Source organism: Mauremys reevesii, linkage group 3 (assembly GCF_016161935.1).
Source record: "Mauremys reevesii isolate NIE-2019 linkage group 3, ASM1616193v1, whole genome shotgun sequence".
Classification (NCBI taxonomy): Eukaryota; Metazoa; Chordata; order Testudines; family Geoemydidae; genus Mauremys; species Mauremys reevesii.
The window spans coordinates 18,309,273-18,330,510 of NC_052625.1; the positions used below are offsets into that span (position 1 = coordinate 18,309,273).

The 21,238-nt window shown below is 40.9% G+C and overlaps 1 protein-coding gene and 1 long non-coding RNA gene across 3 annotated transcripts in view; one reads left to right on the forward strand and one right to left on the reverse strand.

The window, feature by feature from the left end:
* The window catches only part of LOC120402065, a 30,414-nt gene extending 27,789 nt beyond the window's left edge, over window positions 1-2,625 (forward strand). For both annotated transcript variants that reach the window (XR_005596939.1, XR_005596940.1), the window contains exon 3: window positions 2,180-2,625. This is a non-coding gene — a long non-coding RNA (uncharacterized LOC120402065). The remainder of the gene's footprint in view (window positions 1-2,179) is intronic.
* Window positions 2,626-8,054: 5,429 nt separating this feature from the next.
* The window catches only part of DNAAF10 (dynein axonemal assembly factor 10), a 117,330-nt gene continuing 104,146 nt past the window's right edge, over window positions 8,055-21,238 (reverse strand). Inside the window, exons 7-13 of the mRNA XM_039529041.1 lie at window positions 19,738-19,838; window positions 17,266-17,396; window positions 15,465-15,566; window positions 12,927-13,042; window positions 12,267-12,401; window positions 10,468-10,565; window positions 8,055-9,010 (exon numbers count right to left, since the gene is read on the reverse strand). Of these exons, the coding sequence (XP_039384975.1) occupies window positions 8,803-9,010; window positions 10,468-10,565; window positions 12,267-12,401; window positions 12,927-13,042; window positions 15,465-15,566; window positions 17,266-17,396; window positions 19,738-19,838 (891 nt within the window). The 3' untranslated portion in view covers window positions 8,055-8,802. The remainder of the gene's footprint in view (window positions 9,011-10,467; window positions 10,566-12,266; window positions 12,402-12,926; window positions 13,043-15,464; window positions 15,567-17,265; window positions 17,397-19,737; window positions 19,839-21,238) is intronic.

Consider the following 21,238-nt stretch of genomic DNA (forward strand, 5'->3'; position numbering starts at 1 on the left):
TCAACTATTAGGTCAATGAACTTCCTGTCAGTTTGTCAATATGGACTTTTTCAATTAGACAACTTTATTACAATGATGAATACCTCGGGCACCATTTTTTCTCAAATAAAGTCGGTTTAGCCAAACAATCCATATCTGTTATTGAATAAATATGATGGCCATCACTTATAGCTGATGAATGGAGCATTTTTGGCGGACTGTACCCACAGCGCTTGTATTTAGTACCAACGGAGCAGAAGTCTCTCTCTTCACTTTGTTTCCCATCATCCCCTTTTTATTAGTCAACCCGGGAAACGCTAAGTGTGGTGGGAGGTAGTGGAATAGCTGCCACCAAGGTTCTTATGCTCATTGCACTTTCAGGATCCCCTTGTTTATGCCCTGGTTTCCCCAATCCCTCTGTCACTGAGGCTCTGAGTTACAGTCATTATTCACAGGGGCGGCTCCAGACCCCAGCACGCCAAGCGCGTGCTTGGGGCGGCATGCCGCGGGGGGGAGCTCTGCTGGTCCCTGGGAGGGCGGCAGGCGACTCCAGTGGATCTCCCGCAGACATGCCTGCGGAGGGTCCGCTGGTCCCACGGCTTTGGTGGAGCATCCGCAGGCACGCCTGCGGGAGGTCCACTGGAGCCGTGGGACCGGGAACCGGCAGAGCGCCCCCCGCGGCGTGCCGCCGTGCTTGGGGCGGCAAAATCGCTAGAGCCGCCCCTGATTATTCATACAGCCAAAGAGCACGGTGGGGGCCCATCAACACTATCCTTTCTGCCCTGCATGCCACTGCTGCTTCTGTGCTACAGCAGAACACACCTCTTTGAATCACAGGCATGCCAGCTAATGTGTGTTATGCCCTATGTAACATATATCTGCAATACTCCTTGCCTACAGCCTGGGCCATCTCTTGCAATCACTCATCCCACTGGCTAGGTGGCGTGCTGTGACCACTAAACATAACACTACTAGTAGTAATCTTAGTTACCTTTCTGCTATCTACTTGTTGACTCTCATCTCAGAGTGTAAGCTCCTTGGGGCAGGAAACGACTTATACAGCACCTAATGCAGTAGCATCTTGTTCCCACATTGGGTTCTTCAAGTGCTACCACCATGCAAATAATAAATAATGTTCTTCAGCAAGCAATTCTGACATTGCAATGCAAGTCCTCTGAGCCCCGCATACCACTCCGCTTTTTCCTTAGTATTGTCTTCTCTCTTTTTGGGTGGTCTTGTGTGGCTGCTATTTTTTTGGCTTATATAGCCTTTCTATTATAGCTGGACAGATGAGAGAGAGGGTGTTGTTATAGTTAATAGCTTGAACATCTCTACCTGCATTGCAGCCACATATATAATAATCACTTGTGATGCTGGGAGTCTATTTTGTTTAAAATTCAAACATGATTAAGTACTAAATAACATTTTTCAATCAAGAGAAATATACATTGTGGGCCAAGTTCCGACTAGTGCACAGAAATAGGCAGGATATATCCTCCATGTGTAGGGCTAGATCCTCAGCTGGTGTAAAACAAGCTAATTCCATTGAGATCAGTGAACCTATGCTGATGTAGGCCAGCTGAGAATGTCGTCCAGACCCAGGAAAAGCCAAGTGAGTATGGCTGAGATCATGCCTAGAAAAAGTTCCCCCTTCTGTGATGTGACCCACTAAGAGTAGGAATAGTTTGCACAGGGAACCATGGATAGTGACCAGTCAGGTACATTTAATAAATGAAGCCCTCTGCTGTAGAGCCATAGCATTTCAGAAGGGCCAGAAATTAGAGGGCTAACTTCTGCTCCATGATCTGGGGCTGGGTGGAGGTTTTCTGTGCTGTGCCAGAGAGAATTTGGCCCTGTCCCTTTCATCTCTGATACCAGTGACGATTTTATTTAGAACGTGCTTGAATGTTACAGACTCACGGCTGCAAAGGCTCGGAGCCAGTCTCTAGCAAGAGGGGCTGTGACTATAAATAGAGCAGGCTGAGCTGCTCAAGTCCACTTTTGGTCTGCTTGAGTTCCTTGGTTAGCAAGCCAGTGGGAGGGGGAGGGGGGAATCCAATCAGGAGGAGACACCAGGCTGCGTCTGCACTGGCAGCAACTCCCCTCCATTGCAGCCAGTAAGTAACTTTTTAAATACGCAAGTAAAGCCATCCAGGAAACCTTCATAAAAATATTATCATTCTGTTGTGCTTTCCCCCAGGCCTTTGGCAAACTTTGCCCCTGAAAGGAGGATTCCCTATTTCCAGGGAGTTCTTACGAAACAAGTGACTTCTCTGAATATAATCCAGAAATAGACAAGGAGTTAAGGACAAAGAAGAAAGACAAGTTCTTGTCCCCATGAAGCCCAGGAAGTTTATGGAGGAGTCTAGGGCTCAGCTGCAGATGTTAAAATGTACCAGCTCTTGATCTAATCATAACTGTAATAACCTGAATTCACAGGAGGCTTTGTTGTTTATATTGTGGATAAAGTATTGTCTTTGATGCAGGGGGACACACATATGAAAACATGACCAACAGCTAGTCCAGCAGAAAAATAAACCAGCTCATTGTAACTCACCTTCTTCATTTTTCCATGTCTCTCTGCTCTGAGCTGTATCACAATGTGCCTAATTGATACAAAGCATTTCAAATTAGAAATAGATCAAATTTCCACAGGTTAATGACATAGGCAAACTCCTCTGTTACTTTTTCAATTATTACATTTCACTTATGATCATATATTGTGAGTATAAATATCTCTAATAGCAGATTTTAGAATCAGATTAGCTTGTTCTTTTAATCTCCATGCTCTCAGGGTACGTCTACACTTATCGTCTGGGTCGGTGGCTAGAATTCGACTTCTCGGAGTTCGATATATTGTGTCTAATCTAGACGCGATATATCGAACTCCAAACGCGCTCCCGTCGACTCCGGAACTCCACCACCGTGAACGGTGGTGGCGGAGTCGATGGGGGAGCCGCGGACTTCGATCCCGCGGCGTCTGGACGGGTGAGTACTTCGAACTAAGGTAGTTCGAGTTCAGCTACGCTATTCGCGTAGCTGAACTTGGGTACCTTAGTTCGACCCCCCCGCCTTAGTGTAGACCAGGCCTCAGCTTCAACAGCAGGGCTACACCCAGGATTTACAAGTAGAAGGAAGTCCCCTTCTAAACTGACTTAAGGGCATGTGCTCTTCAGTGTCATACTACTTGTGCAAGTGGAGGGGATTATTTGGGTCTAAGAGACATCAAACACCTAATATTATCCTTGCACAAAAATCCTTCATACCTTAGGAAGACAGTTTGCTCTCATTAGCCTTTACTTTTTTCCTGATGTGTAATTTGCATACTTTGAAGAGGCACTTACAAGACTATATGTATCCACTATGTCAGTGGTGGCCAACCTGTGACCCGTCAGGGTAATCCACTGGCAGTTCCAGTGGCCGCAGTTCACCATTCCCACAGTCAATGTAAAGAGTCTGTCTTGTGGCCTGCCAGTGGATTACCCTGATGGGCCACGTGTGGTCCACGGGCTGCAGGCTGCCCACCACTGCACTATGTGCTACACCAGTGGTTTTCAACCTGGGGTCCACAGACTATGTCTAAGGGGTCCGCAAAAAGTGACTATGAAAATAAAGTCTCAGATTCCAGAAAGGGCATTTCATTTTTCTGATCAAAATCACACCCATCTACAGATCAAAACCCGGAAGTTTACCATAGAAGTCCACAGTTTAGCACCCTTTCTTACGCTGCATCAAATGCCCTGCCGAGCACGTGCAACATTTATAGTTGAATTCTGTTCAGTCGGTTTTTAGTCTAAGATGTCTATGGTAGGGGTCCGTGGGCCACAGGTTGAATTTCTAAAGGGGTCCGTGCCTCCATTCGAAATTTTGTAGGGGCCCACAAATGAAAAAAGGTTGAAAACCACTGTGCTACAGTATAACGAGATTGAAATCATGGACCGACCCTGGCGGCACACAAAAGGTTAACATGGCACATTTTATACATAGTCTCAGCCCTTGATTTCTACTAAACTTTTAAATTCTTGACTCAGACTTAGAACTAATAGTCTGTGAATACATCCATCCTTTATGACTTGCTAAAAAAACCATGTCTGCCATAAATATCTGCAGTGCACATGCTTCTCCACCAGGGGACGGGGCTGTCCAGGGTCTTCAGCAGCAACCACCACGCAGGCAGTATGCTTTCTAACTGTAAAGTCACAAATGACTTCTCCTTAACGAGGAGGGGGGGTTGCATGAGTAAAACCTGCAGCTGCCCTACAAGAATTAAAATTCTGTTATAGTTCCAGGCAATTTGCTTCATCATTTACAACTATCAAATATATTTACACTGCTATTAATCTCATTAGTCATCCTGTGACAAGCACTGACACACACAAAATATATCCATAATGCTTTTGAACCTAAAGACGCTCTCCTGAATTTCCGTATTAATGCAAACATATAAAAGATTATGATTTACAAAATACAGGCTGCATTTGCTAAGCATCAGAGCACCAGATACATTTTGATTACTCCTTTCCTTTTGCTTGGAGTCACATTTAGAATGTTACACTAGTTACAGTAGAACAACATATTGCAACTTTTATAGCATCTTCCATCAGAGCACCTTAAAGTGATTTACAAACACTAATGAATTTAGCCTCGTAACACTGTTGCCAGGTAGGTAGCATTATCCCCAGAAGAAGGAACTGAGGCACAAGGTGGTTCTGGACACATTTTAAAAAGTGATCTGTAACCTGGGGTGCCTTGACTGTAGAAGTCCAATTTGAGACACCCAGAGCCTGATTTTTCAGAGAAATTGAGAACGTGCAGCTCCCAGTGGAGTTGTCAGCATTTTGTACTGTGAAAAATCAAATTTGGAGATCTAACATTTGGTTGCCTCCATTTTTGGTGGCCAAAAGTAAAGGCTGTTTGCGAGTGTGTGCCTTTGTTGGCCAAGGTCACAACAAAATGCTGTGCCAGACCAGGGGAGGGATCCATGGCTCCTGGATCTGTGCTAGTAAAAATAGCATCGGGCAGTTCTGTGAATACTGTCTCTCAATGGCTTCTGGATCAAATGTGCTCACTTTACAAGTAGAAAGATATTTTTTCTGTCAGCTCGTTTAGAATAAATGGTACATCCTTGCTGCACAAGCCAGCCCTCAGGCTGTCTCTGCATGGGTGAGAGGGATGACTCACAAATAAGGCTAATTGTTTGTTATTGCATAAAATTGGAAAAACCCTGGCTTTGTCTTGCAAAAATGAGTCAACATTCAAAACCCAGTAAATCTAACATTTTGAAATATGGTAGGAAGGGATTATTTTCCCATTTTTAAACAGTATCTAAAACAGGGGTCGGCAACCTCCGGCACACGGCTTGCCAGGGTAAGCACCCTGGTGGGCTGGGCCGGTTTGTTTACTTGCCGCATCTGCAGGTTCGGCCGATCGTGGCTCCCACTGGCCGTGGTTCGCCACTCCAGGCCAATGGAGGCGGCGGGAAGCCGTGGCCTGCTCATCCCTCGGCCCACGCCGCTTCCCACAGCCCCCATTGGCCTGAAGCAGCGAAACGTGGCCAGTGGGAGCCACGATCGGCCAAACCTGCGGATGCGGCAGGTAAACAAACTGGCCTGGCCCGCCAGGGCGCTTACCCTGGCGAGCTGCGTGCCAGAGGTTGCCAACTCCTGATCTAAAACATGTTAAGAGCATTCAGAAAGGGTTAATCCATAATCAGGGCCCAATTTTCCTCTCGCACTAGTGAAACTCCATTGACTTTCCACTAGATGTGGAGTCAGGCCCACGTCAATAAAATTCTTGATGCTAGGTCTTGTTTTGAGAAACCATGTGGCTTATGTGGTATTTGCAGACCTGTTATCACTAAACATTTACATAATGAAAAAACACTGCAGAAGCACTGTAGTTGGTACAGGACTATTTACGCAATACAAAAAGGATCTGGGGATGTACGATGGAGCTCTTGCCGTAACAGTCCTGGGCTGATACAAGTCAGCTCAGGTAAGGTATGTATGGAAGGAACAGAGTCTCTCTGTGCTGTTGTTATCCACAAACTTTGGAACAGTCAAAAATCTCTACTAGTGTAGAAGTTTTTATTTTCTGACACTGCCTCAGTGCTGCTGAAGTTCAGTATCTGACCTGGGGGTAGGCTTCGGCCTTTGGCTGTGCCTCAACTTCTCTCTCTGTAAAATGGGGACACTTACCTAGGTCATTGCACTAAAATTCCGTTTGCAAAGGGCTTTGAGATTCTCTGCAAGGAAGAACTAGAGAAGCGCTATCAGCATTGCATTTAGAATCCATTAAAAAAAAAAGTTACCATCAGGCAGCAATAACCAAGAGCTGTGGCCCAGGCCTACAACTGGAGATCTGGCAGCACTTAACCCTATGAAGTTGGAAGTAGCAGCTCCTCCTCCTCGCAGCCACACCTATGGACCAGTTATGCAGTGGGAGCAGAACTGAGGTTGAGCCTGGCACTAATCAGAAGGAAAAAGAAGCGGTGCTAAGCTACTGCAGCATGCAGCCAATGCTCAACAAGGAAGTCGGGGCTCATTTATGCTCCTCTTCCATCCTGCTGTGGGTAGAGGAGTATCTCTGACACTCATCTCAGGGCTGAATGGGGCAAGAAGAAAGTGACAGGGAACCACTGGGGCATTCCCAAAGCAGTGCATAGGATGGATGGTGAATATGTCTAGGGTACTGTGGAAATAATACTGTGTGATCATGTAATTAAAGACTGTTTCATTACACATATACACAAGGAGGCTGAATTCAGATTACATAGGAAGGAGCTGCTCTGGCACCAGGCACAGGAACAGAGGGCAGGGAGACTGGCTCTCCTGTGTTCTTAATGGCCCCCTCCTGCCATCTAAGCATCATGGAAGAGGAGGAGGAAGCAGTCACATTGAGGAAAGTTGCAAATACAGGGAAAGTCCTACTCAGCGTGACAAAAGGCACATCCCTGACACCAATGCAACTTCCTTGTCAAAGTCCAAATCCCTGCTCCAAAGCAAGGAGGTCCTGGAGCTTAGCTTCTCAGCAGAAGAGCTGTAAGATTTTTTTTTTTTTAACGTGAGCAAAAAAGTGTTATTTTTTTCTCTGATTTCTTTCTCAGAAATAGCTGAATAGTTTTACTTGAAACTTTCTAAAACAAATTGATGCAAACACCCGACATGGAAAATTAAAGACCAAATGGTTTAAGTTTGGAAAAGTTAAAAGCAGTTGAAAACAGGGACTAATAATGGGAAGTGTTGGGCAACCTTAACTATAAGCATCAATATCAGCTCCGCCTAGAACGTCTATGGCCAATTTGCAATGTAAATGTCACCAGACCCCAGTTTCATTTGATAGTAAATTGGAACCTTAGATCTTACAGGAGAATTTACACTGACACAGCTCCATCTTCTGTAGTATGCTGCGACCGCTGGGATCCACTAGAAGTGCAAACGTACGTGGAGTCACAAGTGGCTCAAATGTATTACTGCTGCACATTTCCAAGTAATGGGAAGACAGGGACCAGTTCACTGAAAAAACATTTTTTTTTTTTTTGGAAAGTTTAGATTAAAAAGGACACCAACTACACCTCCCACTTCTGTGAATGTTTTGTACTTGCTGCAATTAGTAACATCTAAAACATTACCATACATGCCCACATGTCCATAATATTGGTCTTATTCCCAGTTTTTTCACTCTGAATTTGCCTGGATTGTGTATATTCATGTTTCTCTGTTTCCCCTGCAGTCAGTTTCACCTAGTATTTTATGCTTTCACACAACTACAAAAGGGGAGAAAAAAAACTTTCAACATAAGGAAAAACTGGCAGAGACTCGGAGAAGATATAGTACTTGAAATTACTTAATTTTTTTTTGGATTTTGACTAGATTTCTATTTCATGGATATTATGGTTAATTTGATCAAAAGCTTTTAAAGGTGGAAACAACAAAAATGAAGAAACCAGGAAGAAATGCATCATTCTGCAGCAAATCCAGTTTCTTGCTACAAACTGTTTCCTTTGTTGAAAACCTAATTAAATGTATTTCTTCCTCTGCATCTCTGTTTCTTGGGTAATATATTTCACATTACAATAACACACAACACATTTTTATTGTAGGATAGTGTGTAACAAATTAATTAAAAACAAACAGAAAAATATAAAGTGATCCATAACAAAAACTGCTCATTTTGCTGAACATCTTAATTACAATATCATCTCCATGAAAAGGGTCATTCATTAAACATACTTGAAATCTGAAATCCTCAGTTTAAAAATCGTCAGTTTTTAAATAGGTGTTTAAATGTATTGAAGTAATCTGAGTCACTTTAACAAACACACTCTGCCAAATATGGTCAGGTAAGGTCAGAGAAATTTACTGTCCCTTCAATATATTTTCTAGGATGGATCATAGGATAGTTTCCCTCATTAACTAAGAATGGAAAAATATATGATAAAAATATACAAAGCAAACAATTTAACAAGAGTGAACAGATTAGTGCTACTGAAGAAAAAAGCAATTTACATTGAAAAGATACAGTTTAAAATAACTTCTGAACTTGCAGATATTTTAAACACACTAAGCAGAAGGCACATTTTATTTTAAAGGTAAATTTACATTCGAAGGTAAAAAGTTAAGCCTAGGCAACTTTTTCCAACTAACAGCAGCATAATATGTAGTCAAACAACTGTAACTCAATTTATCTGAACTTTCAATAGAAAGATCTCTTAATTCTTTAAACCAGCTTTGTTAAAGGAGACATTCAAGTTATAAATAAGAAAGTCTCTTTTATATACACTCCTCAGACTATGTCGCTTTCATCTTGAAAATCAGTTTTTTGTCAAATCTTGTTGAGCTTCGTAACTATCAGCACCCTCACAGTCTGGTCAAAAGCACTGCAGACACACAGACCCCTTTTGTCAGGGCTCCAATCAAGGCTAGAAATGGGCTGTGTTGACAAAGTCACATTCTGTAAGAGACTGACTGACCCTGCAACCCCCATCTCAACTCCTTCAGAATCCTTCTTTGAGCGCTGAGCAGGGTACTCACTGCCAATAAGAAAGAAATAAAACCAAACAAGCATGGTTTTAGAATATGTATCATAGACAAACACTACAAGAAATACCCACCCACAAGCACACATTTGTTTGTTTTTCACAAGTCCAGTTAGAAGGTGTCGGGTTTCCTAGAGACACTGAAAATATCTGTGCTAAATATACTGAATCATAGTTAATCCAGCTAAGTCAATTTAAGTGAATAAGGGATATAATGCTACATAATAAAATTCACCCCAGTTCGGGGAATCCATACAAGGCCATCAGCACCATTTGAACCCTGCGTTAAGGAACAAATTCAGACCCCAACATCCACATGCCAATAACCAAGCCAGGCATCTCTCACTTCCAGGCTATGGAGCCACTCCATCTGAAGTAGGCTCCATTGGTGCTTACAAAGTCCACACACAGGAGTAAGAGGGGGTGGTCAGGGGATGAAACCGAAGGATCCATTGGCTCTGTCCACTCCTTGTTACCATGTGAAGTGTTACCGCAGAGCAGTGCTCTTTACCATGTAGGGAATATACACCCCAAGTACAGTCCTGTGGATCCAGCTCATTCTGCACAGGGGAACTGACTAGGGATCCTCAATGAATTTCCCTTGACTCTCAGAATTAGATCCTAAATGTTAAAAGCAGCATTGTCTAGTGAAATGAACATGAAGCAGTGAGACAGGAACACTCGAATTCTAACATATCCTTTGTTACTTGTTAGCTGTTTAGTTTTTACCCTTGGGCAAGCGACTTAACTTTTGCGTCTCAGATTTCTATATATAACTATAAGGATAATATTAACTTACCTCACGGAGTTGCTACGATGACTAACTTATGTTTGCACAGAGCTTCTAATACACCTCTACACCGATATAACGCTGTCCTCAGGAGCCAAAAAATCTTACCACGTTATAGGTGAAACCGCGTTATATTGAACTTCCTTTGATCCGCTGGAGTGCGCAGCCCCGCCCCCCCGGAGCACTGCTTTACCACGTTATATCCGAATTCGTGTTATATAGGGTCGCATTATATCAGGGTAGAGGTGTACATAAAATGCTAAGTGTTATTAAACAATTTAAGTCCAAAGCCTTTTTATACACTTCTCAGCAATACCTGCTACAACAAAAATTTTAAGGAATCTATTATTCAATTTAACATCTCATTAACTGACAATATAATTTAGATTTTGATTATATTAGGTTAAAGATCAAGGGCCAAATTCATCCTTGTTGTAATCCCACAATGCCAATCAAGTTACAGTAGAGACTTTTTCAGTCTCTATTATCAAGTCCTGCCATGGTGTGAGAAATTACCTATTATCTGTAATTTAATTCATTTAAATACATCTTTGGTTTGAACATGGGCCCCCATACTCATTTTCCAGGAAGACTTTTTACAACACATGGTAGATTTGTTATTTTTTTTCCACCTAATTTAGCTTGGATAGTGAACACTTACTATTTCCAGAGATGAAGGCTCCCAGCTCCTCCACTAGTGATAAAGATATCCCTGTTCTGTGGCAGGTGCCGAACTTGCCACATGGTGGATTTGTGAGCCTAATAAATACCAGAGTTAGACAAAAATTAGTTACAGATTAATCTTGTAAGGACTTAAGCCCTGATAAATGTATCTGTGAGTGATTACAGTAACTTTAAGCATATTAGTAGTTGCTTTCAAAGGAGTATTCACCTTCAGTACAACTAGTAAGATAAGTAATGTTAAACATGTGCATATGTGCTTGCAAGGCACAAATCATGGAACTACAGGATTTCTGTACTCAGATATGAAGTAGTCATTATAAAGAGAATTATTAATGCTAGCCTATGACTCTTTTCAACAATTACCAGCATTTGCTATCAAACGTATTACAAAAGCCATGAAAAAATAAGTAAATATAAAATTCAAATCTAAATCATGTAAGCAGGGCATGTAAGATGCAGAACAAACCAAAAAAGGCTTCAGACAATTATAAATCTTTGCTAGTAAGCAAGTTGCTGCATATGTCCCAAAAGGAATTGTTTAACACAAATTATGATAGGATTTTCATTTTAGTGTTTTGATTCCCATGAACACCAACTAAATTAATATTTTTAAGTGTTAAATGGTCAAACTAGTACTCTCATTAATACGTTTCATCTATTATTAGCTTCGATGATGTCAAAAAGAAGCAAATTAAAGATAATATATTGACATTGACCTATTATTTATTTAAAACAGTCACATGAGTAATTTTATCATTAAAATGCCTGGTCTTGCTAGTGAATTTTACTCTGTCAAGACTGCTACTCATACAGGACATGCACCAAATAACATGGTGGGTAAGAGATATTGGGGGAGGAAGGGAGAGGCCACTAGGGCAAAGATTCGCCGTCTTTTGTATTCTGTAAACCACTGTATAGAAGATCTTCTCTCTGGACCTACCTCCACTCCCTATATCCCCAGTCACAAGCTGCTTGTTTATCTGGGGACCCTTAGTGGTCCCCAGAATGAGAAACACCATTGCACTAGACTCAGAATAACTCATTTTATCTTGGGATACAATGAAGATTCAAATCCCATCATTTTAGATTGCAATCACTTTTACATTAAACTTCCAGGGTACACATCTACTTATTAAACCAATAAATAAGAATAAAAAAGCACTGGGAAAGACCATCATCTCTGATAGCTAACAAGTGGTGTGCTCTAGGCTAGGCTATCACATCTAGAGAGAACTCAATATTGGCCTATGTCCCCCTTGCCTACAAGCAGTGGACATCCTCCACACATCTCATTTCTCTGCTTTTACATCCTCCTCAGTGTCTCATTGTGGTGAGCATCCTTCTAGCCAAGTCCACCCACAAAAACCCTGGCTTTAAATGGACAAAAGGAAACTCTGCTGAATGACAACACTCCCTCCTCCTCAGTGAGTAGATCAGGAGCAGAAGCTGAGCCTGAGTCCCCCACACAGCAACATACAGAAAGCCTTCCCCACTTTCCACCTCTTGAAGTGATGTATGTTACCTTTCATATGGTTGATTCCTGTTTTCTGAAGTTAAGGTCTGATGCTAACGGGTACCTAGCACTCACAAACCCCACTGAAGTCAGCTGGATGATGGGGTGCTCATCACATCATATGACTGCCAATGAACATTCAATCAGCCCATCCTCACACCTCCTATGTAATAACTTTAAGCTTGCAATGTTTCCAGAGCAACTTTGCAAGAGTAAGTATGAAATTTCTCCCTTAACAAGAACAGCCTTCCCTTATACCATACCTTCTCTGAAATGGAAGCAAAACCTTTGGTTGGATGCTGAGTTCTCATATCAAAAACATGAAACTTTCCTTCGAGCGATGTGGCCACTAGTTTATTCATATTTATATCTTTCCTGTCAAACTCCACACTGCAAACCTGGAAATATAAACACACACACATTCACTCTGAAAGTCAGCTTATCACCAAAGAAGCATTTATTTTAGATTTGTAAAATATGGGCTATCATAATCTCTAGGTACATTTACAATGGTAATAAGAATGCAACTGACTTAAGACATAACCAGATTTGACAAGATCATCTAAAAACACCTGAACCCACTCAAACAGTATGCTCTCAAAATACCTGCATAAACTGATAGGACCTGCAGCATACTCTGAAAACAAACAAAATAGGACAATAGTTCTCAACCTCTTCCCTGCTGTGAGCCCAAGTTACAAAAGAAATAACTTTCAGGGTGTTGTCCATCTAGCCATAAAGAAAAGAATGATCCCCAAACTAAGAATCCATGAACTAGGATTTGTTGGCCCAGTGGAGAAAAAATCCTCCATAGATTTTATCCTAGTGAGAATCTAAGTAGGTTTCAAATAGTTACAGTGACCCTTTAATTCTTCCACATTACAAACAAATATAAATTAAAACATGCCTTTATGACACATTACCCCATTCTTAATGTTGGTCTCCCATCGCAATGACATGTTTTTTAGGTCAAATAATTTAATGTCACCATTGTCATAGCCAGCACACACAACACGCTCCTCTTGATTGTAGGCATTGCCTGGAAATACAGAGACAACTATTTAGATGTATAAAAAATTATCCCCATCACACTGTAAGACAGTCATGAACTAAAGTCTGCAAATTTAACCTGCATTTGTGCCAGAAAAGTAAATGGAACGTTTGTAATTAACATGTTAGGTGAAGGATCTGATTTTCAAGTAGTCTTCAAAATAGCTAGTTCTACCCTTTAAAACAAAAAGTATCCAACTGCTCATCCCGATTCCTGCCTAAATTGCATAAATGTATGCATCTCCTCCAGAAATGGTTGCGTCTTCTTACCAATAATGTCCCTGGGTCTAATAACCAATTTCTGCATATCAATTCAAATAGATGTTGGTGCCTGGAAAACTATAGACAACTTCTCTCTGCTTCTATATAATATAACAAATTTTCAGAAAATATTCTAATATATTTAATTCATGCAATTTAAAAATACAGTTCTCTAAACAGCAGATGATGTGCCTGATCCTGATACTCCTACTCACATAAGCAATCCAAAAGCATGCAGCATTTGACTATTCTCTGAACCATATACAGACTTTGCAGTACAGCACGGCACAGAGACAGCTTTAGTAGACCTTCTCTCTGCAGTCTTCAACACATTCCATCATAGAGCACTACTGACCTGCTTACAAGACCTAGCTGTAGGGGATGATGCAACACTATTATGAATCATTTCTCTCTAACAGGACCCAAGAAATTATGACAGAAAGCAGCTCCTCTCTAAGAGCCCTCACATATGGAGTTCCACAGAGATCAAAACTGTCTCTCTCATTTTCAGTATCTGCAGAACTCTTGGAAAGGATCTGAGAGATATGGGAGCTGTTGCCAAAAATATATTGATGACACCGAGCTCTGTAACGCCTTCTCAGCTGACAATCACCTATGCATCACTGTCTGAAAGAAATTAGCAGCAGGGTGATGAGCAGATGGCTCAGACTGAATTCAGGCAAGATTTAAGCAATGCTGAAGGGAAAGGGAAATAATGAGAAGCCAGCGAAGGCTCTGCACATCACTTGTCAAGGTAGTACACAGTCTCTGGGTCTTAGCCCTGGTTTACACTACAAGCTGTTGTAAGGAGTATGGAAACTCCACCCCCCCGAGCGATGCAGTTATATCGACCTAATTCCCAATGTAGACAGCTTTATATCGACAGAAGGTCTTCTCTCGTTAACATTAACTGCTAGCTCTTGGGGAGGTGGAGTACCTACACCAAACGGAGACGCTCTCCCATCAGCATAGGCAGTGTCTTCACTAAGTGTTACAGAGGCGCAGCAGCACTGTACACGTAGACAAGACCTTAGTGGAGTCATCTCTAATTCTGAACATTTAGATAGCAACAATAATAAGCAATGCCTTTCATTATTTTACCAAAAAACTACAGCTTTTACTATGGATTTAACAGCAGTAATCCAAGCATTTATCGCTAGGCTGATCAATTTAACCCACTGAATCTCTGGCTAATGGAGGAACCCAAAAATACCAGCTTGTACAGAACACAACAACTGGTCTCCTTAGCAAGAAAAAGGCTGAAAACACAGACAGATACTCTGCTCACTCCATTAGCTCCCAGTTCAAGACTCTGCTCTTAATATTTAAAGCACTTAAGTTGGAGCTGTGCTACATCAGAGACAGGCGCTCAACCCACTGAGTCAGCTAAATTCTTCCTGGACAATGCAGCTAGAAGTACTGGGATTAACCTTTCCAGCGTCAGAGATAAAACCTCAACCACAGGAGGCCATTGTCTGTGGAATAGCCTTATGTCGTTCTGTAAATTAAGTCCAAACCTGATTGCTTTCAGAGTATGTTGCAAGACTTGTCTTTGATGGTTTTGGGCAAGTTTTTGCAAAAAGGCAATGAACAACAAACCTGCGTAGTAAGCAAAAGCTAACGAACACAGAGCAGTGAAAAGCAGCATCTGCTACGGTGATCTCCATACAAAACTTAATTACTGTATGAGATACTAAGGTAGTTATATAGTCTTTACTTATGCAAGTTATCCCACTGAAGTTCCATTTTGCATGTGTAAAGACTTCACAACAGGAAAGGCAGAAGGATCGGATTATTTCTCAATGAAAATGCACAACTAAAGGGAAAGATGCACTAAATATCTTCAGTGTAAATCCCAGTTTATTTCCCCCACACACAGCTGAACATAGAAGAGCCATATGAGAGGAAGGAAAAGCAGTAATTGGCCATTTCCCATAACCAAAAGGCACTGCAAGAATGGCATGGGTTAAAAAGTACAGAAAGTAGTATAAGTTGGACATTATCACATTTCTTGCTTCAGAAAGTTTAACAGAAAGAGTCACGATTTGTTTGATTTGTCTTGATTACTGCACCCCTGCTTCCAGTGGCAGACCAGATGTATAGATATTTTGTTGCTTGCGAGTTACAGACTGAAAAGCTTATCAATTTACCAAATGCTACTGTCCAGCAGTCTCTCTTGCTCTCGCCTTGTACTGGTTCCATATTAGCAACAGGTGTATCTTTTTGTCTTGGGTCCCACACCTTCACGGTTCCTGTAATAATAATTATACTGGATTTTAGATTACTAATACAGTCACATATTGTATGCATTCTCCACTCTTCAACTTGCTTTAGGGAAGACATTACAAACATTTGCATGTCTGATCTCTAACAAAGCTAACTGCATTTACGGAAAGAAAAACAGAGCAGAAATAAGGAAAAGGATTTGTTTCAATACTTTAAAAGTTCGCTGATACACAGTCTATCCAATTTCAACTAAGGAATAGTATGATTCACATTGATAAACAGAATTGTATATAGTTTGCTTTAAGTTCTAGCTTTCTTCCTTCTTTCTAACCCTCCCATCACTCCATGGAAGCGATACAGTTTCCACAGCTCGTTTGCCATAGTTTGTATTTACCTTATTTCATATTCTTTCCCTCCCACTCTCCATTATGTTGATGTTGGGGTATTTTTGCTACAGTCTCTAAATGAACGATGAAAACTTTGTCCCATGTTGGACTCAAAATAGAACAAACAGCATATAGATCTGGTTGCAATATAGTTGTAACCTTATTTGATGGCAACCAGGGGTTCCCATAGTTGAAGAGACCAACCTCAACACTGCCAAATTCACTAAGTGAAGAAAAATAACTGCCAAGGTGTGGTAACGGATTGGAGCAATCAATAACTCTGGCAATCAACAAAACTTTTAAGTAGCAAACCAGCTTTCTCACTGGCACTCAAGTGTAAACTGCCATCTCCTCCCCACCCCCACATTTAATTGCATTGGTTTTCAAAACCGTGATTTTTTTTTTTTTTAAACGAAGTTCAGTCCTCATTGGGCAATTTTCAACATATCATAGGGCTAACAGCAGCAGTCACGGGAGCCACCTGTAGATACAGAAGCTGCCTCCATTATAGCTATCAGCAGCTGCTTAAAAACAGTTGCAAATGGCTTTAAAACATTCCACCTTACACATGAACACAAAAAGGCATGACAATGTGTAACAGGGCCTCTATCCCTTTAAGGGCAGCTGTGACCTTGAGCCTTGTTCCAAGGCTTAGCTGCTTTAAGAAGTGGCATTCTGGGACTTGTAGGAAGGACATGCCAAGCTAAAGTAAGTCCTGTGACATGGCTACAGTATAGGAAACACCTATGGCTCAGTCAGTTAGTAAAGAGAGAGACCCCTGTAGGAGGCTAAGCCTGCTGGGCAATGGATCCTCAGTTAGGAGGGTCTATAAGAAAGGCCACACTGGAGGCCTTGGATCTGGAGTAACAGTCAAGAAGAGTGTGGGAGGAAGCCCATTCACTGGCCCTGCACCATCAGGGAAAGAAACTGTTTGAATCTGGGGAGGGCTTGAAAGGACTGTGAAGTCTTGGAGAGTGATCTAGAAGACTTGCTTTGAGCTGAATTGTTATTTAGGTTGATAAGCCAGACTCTAGAAGGGGAGAGTTAGTTCAAAAGCACCAGTAATGTGGCACTATGATTGACATGGAAGAAGGTAAATTAAGGCAGTGGATGTTCCCAACCAGATAAGCTGCTGATAAACAATTCCTTCTAGGCCCCACATGAGTTGGCTAAACTGTATTTTATCTTGTTCGGCTATAATCAAGTTCACAACAGGATTAAGTCAGTTTTTAAAGTTTCTTATAAAGTCAATGAGGACTGGGCCCATAAACTCCAATCAAATCTTCTAAATAATATTTTCTTGGCAAAGATTAAGGAACGTTAAGGCTTGCTAACTCACCATCTCGGCTCCCAGTCACAATTTCTGGTGCTCCTTCTCCAATCCCTAAGCCACCTACGCCATCTATACTATTTATGATTTCTTTATGGCCCTTCACAGAGTATACTGGAATCTCTGGAGCTTCCAAGTTCCTAGACAATAGAAAAGAACAGACAGTATATTGTATACGTGTTCCATGGTGCTCTACTTTACTGTACAAAAGGGAGGAAATGCTGTATCCGAATGTAGGCTACAAATGCAACATGATGGCTCAGACTTGCGCTGAGAACAAAACTGCAAAGTTACAACCATGAGGCTTTCTTCTAGAAAGGTCTAAAACGGAAAAGGGTGAAACTGTTTCCCCACTCATGTGTATGATTTCATCTACTTTTGAGGCTGTTCAAAATTGCTCTATTACCTCAAAAAAAAAAAAAAAAGTATGGATCTCTAATAGTCATCTGACTATTCACTCTGACCGTGCAAATGAATCTGCCCTGGCAGCTATGTGCCTTAACTAGTCAATCATTTAAAAATCAGCTAGTCTCAGACAGTATTGCACAAATCACTGGTCGGAATGAACAAGAAAATAATTTCCCTCAATTAGGGATCAGAATGCAATTAAAGCTGGCTAAGTTCTGTGAAGCAGAAATTTCTTTGAGAGAACAGATTTAAAATTTTTATTAAAGTTAATGTTTAAAATTAAATATACACAAGTTAAGAGGGAAGGTACTGTACATCTGGGGTCAGGCTTGAATGATGAGGGATTACAGGAACTGGTTACAAGGATCACGAGATACATACATGTCTTAGGGCTGGTCTACACTACGGGGGGAAATCGATCTAACATACGCAACTTCAGCTACGTGAATAACATAGCTGAAGTCGAAGTATCTTAAATCGAATTACCTACCGTCCTCACTGCGCGGGATCGATGTCCGCGGCTCCCCATGTCGACTCTGCTACCGCCGTTTGGGTTGGTGGAGTTCTGGAGTCGACAGGAGCTCATTCGGGGATCGATATATCGCGTCTAGATGAGACGCGATATATCGATCCCCGAGGAATCGATTGCTATCTGCCGATACGGCGGGTAGTGAAGACGTGCCCATATAAACAGTATAGACCCAGATTGGGGTGCGGGAGTTTTTAAAGCATCAGTGGGTAAGTGGGCTCGGGTACTCCACTCATGGAATGTATTAAGAGTCCAAATCAGTATCAGTGTAGCGAATAAGTACATGGGTGGGGTTCATCAGGGAAGGAAGTGGGTTATTTCCCTGATTGCTATATCTAGGTACTGAATGTCATTTATGAAAAAGCATGTTGAAGCCAAGCAGCTGGAAGCTTACAACAATACAGGTTAAAGGGAACAGTGCATACAGATGTCAATTCACCCACAAACATGAAGAGCCACATAACACACTATTGAGGATATCTGCTTTACTATTCAATTCATTTTTCTACGTTAAACTCCTCACTATCCTACAAGTTGTGTGACATTGTACTACTCAAATTTATATTTGGTATAAAAATTTTAGAATAGCCTAGGACAACTCCAAAAAATTAGAATCCCCACATTACAAACTTTTAATATTGCTTATTAGGATGGACTTGGACAAAATGTTGTATCTAACTGTATTTTCAGTGGGGATTTAAGATGACCCTTTGGATCCATTTTAACCAGTTCTCTGCCTGAAGCGCTTCATCTTTAAAGGAAAGTCCATCATTTGTGCTTTAATACTGGTCGTCTATCTGGAATCCTCCCAGGTTCTTATTTTTCTTCTAATTTTCCAATTCTGCTTTGTCTCTCCTCAATTCCTTGTCATTTAAAGAGCAACCATACAAACTAACAGTCACTCTCTATCAATACCGTTCTTAATATTCCAGTGAAATGGAATCTGTCACTAGTCTCTGGGTGGAATGCTAATAAATTGTATCAGATAAATAAAATCTATTTTGAAAGTCTGTAAAGGTTTCCTTTTATATTTTCAAAATATTTACCTACTTGTATTAATCTGAACATGTTCTCTGAATCGGGCTGTTGGTGACAATATCCAAAGCATTAAGAAAAAAGTATTCATAATCTGAACTATAAATTAAACGTTAAAAATAAACCTCATTTTAGAAACTGCTAGAACATATATGGCTGTTATTTTTTACCTAAAAGGCTCTTTTCCACAAGAGGAACCTTTAGGAATAGGAACAGCTTTCTGCTACCTGGAGACAGAAGATTTAAATGAATCAACAATATTTTGTTTTGTCTTAATTTTGCTCAGTAGTTTTACTTAGGATGTAAACTCTTCAGACAGAGACTGTCTCTGTTTGAGTGTATATGCAGTGCCTAGTATTCAAGGGGATCTGATCCATGACTGGGGTCCCTAGGCACAACTATAATACAGACAAACACACAAAAATTGGGCAAATACAATAGGCCCAAACTGTGAGTTCAAGTATATCATGTTCAGTAAGGGGTGTCCTGAGAGGAGCTAGTATTCTTACCATATATTAAGGTTTCCACCAAAGTCCCCAGTAGCTAGATATCTCTGCTGTAGAGATGTAGCACCAAAAGTTCCACATTTAATAGGTTTGGCCTTTTCAATCTAAAAAGGGTAAATTTTTTGTCAGCATATTAAAAAAATCTCAACAAAACCACACAATGGATAAGCAGCTGCTTGAAAGCCACACTACTAGCAGGCTTCCGTGAACTTTCAATAAGATATTTAGTATGAAATGCAAATGAAATATTCTTTGGCAAAGGTATACCACATTTTAGTTTATTCTATGATTTTAAAATTTCATATCACCACAGTGTGGATTTGATTTTAATGAACTTTTAAACAAATAATCACTCATTCTCCTTCCCTCTACCCCTCTCACTAATGATACTCAAAGGCTGTTGTCTCTACTGATTTGCAAATATATAGCAGAGGGAATTTTAGTTCTTCTCATAGATCTGCTAGCATGAACATAAGAGATAATTAAGCCATTCTTTCTATTAGTCTGGAGCAACACTGTTTGTGTGCCTTCTATGTTGCATCCCTACAGAACCCTATAAATTGAGAAAGTTTATGTACTATTGTCCCTGTAGATCTTAAACTCTCTTTATACAACTGAGGCACAATTGTTACTGCAGATTAGTAACTCCTCAAAGGTTACTTCAATTTAAAAAACAGGTGCTCCATGTAGTAGTCTGCGCACCTAAAAAAGCCATCATGGTGCCTAAAATTGATGAAACCTTGTATAACTAGTGTCATCAACAATGTACACATGTAGCTACTGACTTAATACCTACAACCACTCAATGTGGAGAGGACTCATGAAAGTCCTTAGCTATATGGCCAAACAGTGGACCTTATGAAGGAGAATTTTGGCATTCATTTAAAAACAAACAGTAAGTTTTGAGAATTTTACTTGAAAAGATATCATTTTCAAGTCTAACTAATAAACTGATGCAAAAAGATTATTAAAGCTCAATGGATCAAAAATCATGAATTAGACTCCCAAAATGATGAGATTTAAAAAAAATTGAAGTTCTTTTTATTTGCCATCTGGGTTTTAAGCACTCAGGGTCACATTTTCAAACTTTTCTCCACAGCCGAGAGCGCTAGGATTTTTTTTTTTAAATTAAAGATGAGATTCCCAAGATCACATGAATCCAGGAGCTGGAGCTTTAAACCGCACCTTCCCAACGTGAGAGCAGGCAACAGTATAACTAGGCTGCACCTCCACAACAGGAGGCTGTTGAAACCTAATGATGCCCAGCCACCCCAATCCCTCTTAACAAGGATCAGATAAATCTGGGGGTGTCCCAATAACATTCCCAAAATCGTTAGCCTGGCTATATGCACAGTTGTGAGATAGTAATGGAGAGAAATTGATTTAGAAGGGAGGTGGCATTTCCCCTTCACCACCACAACTGATGAACAGAAAAGATGCCAGGTAGAGGATCCAGCTAGAGGAACCTCAGCAAGTTAGTGAGAAGCATTTAAGGTCAATGAGT